Here is a 6,000-nt window from a genome sequence, read left to right on the forward strand (position 1 = left end):
TTTTCTGTGTTCCGCTCCGTTTTGCACACAGTTGAGTGAGCGAGCCTTTCGAAGTATTCTCCTTTGTCCATGAGCGCAGAAAGACGCATTTGACGCGTTCGCACTACCTAGTGGATTTTGTTTTTAAGCATTCAAAAAACATTGTTCTTCTTCTAATCTTTTTCCTGTTGTGGCACCCCCTTCTGGATTGGAGTGTGGATTGCCTGTGACTGACTATATGGCCCTGTCCCAAATGGCACACTTCATATGCACTTTCGGTCTTGTGGACTTACAATGGCTGCCGCCCTCGATGCACACGTTTGCCGAGCCCGCACTGGTGCGAGCGCCGCAGCAGACTTCTTCCCGACAGTCATAGCAGCGTTACGTCACGAAAGTGCGGACTCGTAGGAAGACCGCAAATGTTTAGGGTGTCATTTGGGAGAGGGCCTATTTCGTTGTGTAACTGCATGAACCAAACCGTGACGTCCATATCGTATGGTTCAATACGAATACATGTACCATTACACCCCTAGCATATAGTAACTCCGATGCTAATTGATTTGTTCAAAAACACCTGGCATGTTGTGTGTCATGTATTTTTTCACTTTGCTCCTCAGTCTTAGAGGCCGTTCACACAGAACGCATTTTTATATTCCAGTGTGCTACTTTTCCATTGTTTTTCTATGTAAACACGCTAGACGGACACGTATGACTGTTATGCTTGCGCCTCGCGTCTTTTACAGCGCCTCACATGCCGTGTGAAGTTAAAAGAATTTCAACTTTTATACGCAGCGCCGCACATCAATGTCAGTTCCAAAACAGTGGACCAATCAGAAGAACTTGGAGGCGGGGCAAGCGTTTTGAGCTTCTGTTTACAGTAGCAAATCAGCTGTTTTATTTGTTCTTTATTGCCTTTATTGCATCACGTCTCAAAAGCACGTCTCGAGACCCTCACGTTCTGCACCGCGCTTTTTTAAAAACCATTCCTCTCGCGTTTTTAGACGCAAAGACGCATTCGGTGTGAACGAGCCCTTACTGATAAATCTTTAGGTGTTGAAATAAACAGTCAAGAAATAGCCCTTAACAGGTAGCAATGAGGGCAGCAATCACATTCATTGTGGTCCCAGGGCTGTTTGGTGAGGCTCAATTTTAGTAAGCTACACCAATCGATGAAGTTAATGTGTGTTTCTGTGTGAGGCAGGTAGGGAAAGATCGAGACAAGCCGAAAGGATCTGTCACAACTCCCCAGGAAGAAGTGCCATCTCCATCTATCCCTGCCATTCACTAATTCAATTAAAAAGCATATTCTCAAACTAAGAACTGCGGGGGGAAAGAACTATGCAGAAATCTTTTCTACATAATGGCTCAATATATATTATAAATCCTGCTTTGTAAGCTTATATCCTCCCTGTTTCTACTAAATAGTCAGTTGTTGTGATAAACAGACCCTGTAACGGCCTTTCTGCCATTCTCTGAAGGAACCACCAAACTCAAATTGATCTGTATAGAAATATGGAGCATCACTGACATATTTTGTTTAAAGTCATAGTTCACCCAAAAACTAAAATCATTTATTTCATCATTTTCTCACCCCCATGTCCTCAATATCTATTTTCGATATTTTTCTGGTTTGGAAAATGATGATGGTGAGTAAATGAATAATGATTTTTTGGGTGAACTGTCCCTTTAACTGTACAGTCCTCTCTAGCAAATCTCAATCCACAATCGCCACCTTCCATAGGTACAGTCCCAATTCCTGGCAATGTAAAAAGTGAGCTGGGTCATTTCAGGAGACAGAAGAACTCTATGGGGTGCGTGAGACATTAACCATGTTTTCATAGCAGCCTCCAGCTAAGAACAGCCTGTCCTTATGTGCAAAAAACCCTGCCAAATAATAAGGCCCTAGAGAACCATGCTCTATGCAAACATTTTAAATGCTTCAAGGACAAAAGGTTAAAATACAGGCAACAATCGGTACTAAAACTAATGGCGTGCATAACGTATAATGGAAAACTCCCCTAGCAAACATGCTGAAAGTGTGTAGGCCTAGAATTTAAATATAATGCACTATATGGGACTCTGAATTTAGTTGTAGCTATACAGTGCAGAGCACTCTATATTAATATGGAGGTGTGGAACACTAGCTCCTCCCCCATACATTGACCTGACAAGCATGACAAAAATAACCAAGCCTGTTCTGCAATGGGAGTCACAAGTCAGGGTTTCTAAAAAGCTCTTGGTTACTGAGATGCATTGGCAGGAAGCAGGCCAGTCTGAGACACGTTTCAAGGCTGGTTGTGTTTGTTTGCATCTGAAATGCACACACAGACATGCAGAGATTGACAATTAACATGCACACACCCACAATCACACATACACACAGAGAGAGAGAGAGCTAGTTTAGGTAGTTAGCCTCAGTGCTGTTTTGAAAACAAACGGAGATGTATATTTATGGTAATGCTTGTATTCTTAGCTGACACAGTGTTAAAAATATAAAAGTGAACATTTAGGAAGCTCAATACCACCCCCTTGTGGATTTCTATATGTTCAGAATCAGAACCCTGGATTTGTCTGGAGTCATGTTTTAATGTCACTTATATTAGGATAATTTATTAGTTCATCAATATGCATAATTTTCTACACAGAAGTGATATTTTATAATCAAATTTATCTTAAACCTTCTACTAAGCTATTCAGCATCATGAAAATGAAAATATCATCATCCAGCATGATTTATAAACTCATATTGCGATCTTTAAAGGGTGTTTTATAAGCTAGTTTGTTAGCTTTCAAAAACCATGATAGACTGATTGTATATTCGCTTTAGCCAATCGAATATTTTCAAGATATCTGTTATCATGATTTCCCAAAATAAAGTTTCTTTTAACTCAATGTCGCCACCTTGTGGCTAATAAAAGATTATTTGCTTTGATCCCGATTCTGAAGGTGAATTACAAACAAAAATCCTCGCAACTAATGACGACTTCCCAAAACCTCGTTGTTCATACGTTTTATATACAATAAAACCTACTATATGAGTGGTGACAGCTTGACAAAGCTGTTTAAAATCTCATTCTTTCTAAAGAGCTTCAATAATACTAAAACAATACTGTTGCTACTTCTGACAATAATAATTAGTCATTTAAAAAAACTAATTTGTATTTCAGCCAAATACATACTGTGGACATACATTATATTCAACTGTATTAGAGTGAAAGCAACTATTGTCTTATTCATACTAGAGACAAATCTGAAAAGTGTACAAAACAGTGTTAAAGAGAAACAATCTTCAATGACACATCTTCTTACGTCCTGACAAAAGAATAAAAATTATTTTTGCGTTATTGTCGCCACATTCCATTGGTTCTGTAATGGTTTCTCTTGGGTTATACAAGAATCTAGTTCAGAGATTTAAACTGCTGTTTATGTCTATCTGACGTAAAGGGGGCAAACTGGTATGGAAGAATGTGTCCTTGAAGCAAATTTGAAAGTGAAATTGCTTTGACCACACATCACAAAACCGCTAAAAAGAAGGTCAGTTGGAGTCTATGGACGCGTGAAAGTGACTGAGAGAAAAGAAATACTATTAAACAAGCTTACCAGTAGCATTTTATCCAGGATATAAGGTAGTTTTAAGTCAAACTACGGTCTCCAGAACTCTATACCCGCCAACTCAGAAACAATTTACGCAACCGAAGAAGCTTGATAAATCGAAAAAAGAAGTTAGAAATCGACAGCCGTTGCAGCTCACAAGTTTTGCTTTGAGCGCGACCGTTAAGGCTGAAGGAAACGGATCGCGAGACGGATTTTTGAATTTTCAGAGGCGCTCGCGCTTTTGCTCCGGCTTGTTTTTAAATATATGTGATGCACACTGCTGGCTAGCTACCGATGCTGGCTAGGGTGATGTGATGTGATGTCTCCGTGCTGGAATAACGAGTGTGTGAGGATAAACACAGAGGCTTTACAATCCCAAAAGCTCCTCGGTTCTCAACTGGCGGCTCTTCCTTGCCTGCCTCCAAATTTTTCCCCTCGCACACTCTTGTCGTACAAGTAAAAAATATCCCCGATGTTTCTGACTTACCTTCCGGCTTGTTTTCGGCAGCCATTTCCCCTCCGCGCGCCACATCCTCCTCCTCTTCACGAGCGTTGGGTACCACGCGCGTTCACGCAGAGGACAGCAGCACGAGAAGGGACTGGAGAGGCAGAGGCAAGCCCAACCAGAGCGCACTCACCATTGGCTGTCGAACTATGACTGACCATGTTGTTCTAAAATGGCCTGCGAGAGCAAAGCAAATATCCTCCCCTTTAAAGTGTCTCTGAGAACCATTGGGTAAAGTGTGATGTGTAGATACACCTTAAGAAGAACCGAACCAATCCAAAGTGAGCGCTCGTGAGACGTTCGCGTGCAAATGAAAAGGCGATGCAAATGTTTCAAGTTGCTTAATTCAGAGGCAGAAATCGTATTTTCTGAGCTATTTGCGCTGACATTTTATTCGTAAGCGATTCACGACAAGTTATTTGTTATGTATACGTTAAAGGTGATAATGTAAGCTATTTAGCCTATATATAAATGATAACGAACTGTTTTTGGCATTATTGTATTTTAAAATCATAGCTCTGCTACCTGTGAAATATGTTCAACCCACTAAAATTGAAAACGTAACCTTTTCGACCACTTTACATTTAATTATGAAGGAAATCAAGTTAAAACTCATAAAGGCACGTAAAAATGGCAACAAATGATTGTGACAAGTTCAATTAGGCGTATGCAAATATTGTATTTTTACAGTTTACACACACACAACTGCTTTTTATTTTGTTAAAGCAATGTATACCATTAAGATATAGCCTAGAAGTCCATAAGTTAACCTTGAAGATGAAGTAACGTTGGGTTGAATGCGCTGAATAGCTGCGCCATGGTGCTGAACGGACAGCTCCAGGTGGCAGCAGCGTTCTACTCTCACAACCCAGACCTCCAAAAAGTCCTAATGGTTCACTAAAAGTATCCTACACAGCTCAGCTCGCCAGACAAATAGTTTCTGACAGCCTGTTATGATAGAATATGAATAATCCTGTGGTTTAGGTCCCATCTGAATTGCCTAGAAAACCTCAAAACTGCGTTTAGGAATATGGAAGTCGCATTATACCCAAGCTGATTAATTATTCGTTAGATTAAGCATTCGTTAATTGCATTGAGCGTATAGATAATGCCTTAAATGTCTCTCCGCCCGCAGCGAATACCCGCCATGAAATGTTATCTTTAAAGCGTCATCTTTATTGCTTGCAGTTGCTTGATAACATGAGTGCTTTCCAAATCCTTATCTGTTCATTTTCTAAGAGAAAAATCTTGGATTGTTGAATAAAATATTCTAAATGACCCGTGGAGAGGAAACATTCGGGCCAGTATCAGACGATACATCTGGTAATGGAAATAAACATAACATTGTGACTATTTTGAAATAGCATATTTGGTGGACCTAATAAATCAAATTCAATGCATACGGTTTAATTTAGGATTAGAACGTGTTCTAATAATAATACATGAAGCTTGAAAAATGAACAACTTTTGAGGCACTTGAATTCTCTGAGGGACTGAAAATTATACTACAGCACTATTCCTTGCGAACATCTGCAATCTATTCTTGACAGTATCACATAAGGGTCACACATGACATTACATAGAGACTACTCGATTCTTGTTATTGTTACTTCACGACATATTTGTTTCCATCTTTTCAACTTGCTTTCAGAGGTTCAAGTTGATTTTATTCATCAGTAAATACATTCGAAGTGGACTTATTTAATGATTCCACACATACTGACACTGATTTAATGTCTATTTTTTCCAACACTAATGGAACTGAGGTTGGGTCTGACGTCAATTAGTCCATTTACTAACCGAATGTTAATTAAGGCCAAAAGAGGGCGCCTTTTGAGTTTTTAAACTGAAAAAAATAATAAATTAACCCTCTGTATGGGAGTAATTATGAAATCACAGCTAGAAAACAATTAATGACTTTA

General features: G+C 39.5%; 1 protein-coding gene across 16 annotated transcripts in view; it reads right to left on the reverse strand.

Moving 5' to 3' along the window:
* Positions 1–4,214, reverse strand: part of camta1a (calmodulin binding transcription activator 1a) — a 394,274-nt gene extending 390,060 nt beyond the window's left edge. For 9 of the 16 annotated variants that reach the window (XM_051880173.1, XM_051880170.1, XM_051880161.1 and 6 more), the window contains exon 1: positions 4,061–4,211. In XM_051880173.1, coding sequence (XP_051736133.1) covers positions 4,061–4,085 — 25 coding nt within the window. In that variant the 5' untranslated portion in view covers positions 4,086–4,211. Of the gene's footprint in view, positions 1–4,060 lie in introns of all 16 variants that reach the window. The other 7 variants (XM_051880167.1, XM_051880168.1, XM_051880163.1 and 4 more) reach the window with 4 other exon arrangements.
* Between the last annotated feature and the right edge of the window lie 1,786 nt (positions 4,215–6,000).

The sequence above is a fragment of the Ctenopharyngodon idella genome, chromosome 22, assembly GCF_019924925.1.
Source record: "Ctenopharyngodon idella isolate HZGC_01 chromosome 22, HZGC01, whole genome shotgun sequence".
In the NCBI taxonomy this organism is placed as follows: Eukaryota; Metazoa; Chordata; class Actinopteri; order Cypriniformes; family Xenocyprididae; genus Ctenopharyngodon; species Ctenopharyngodon idella.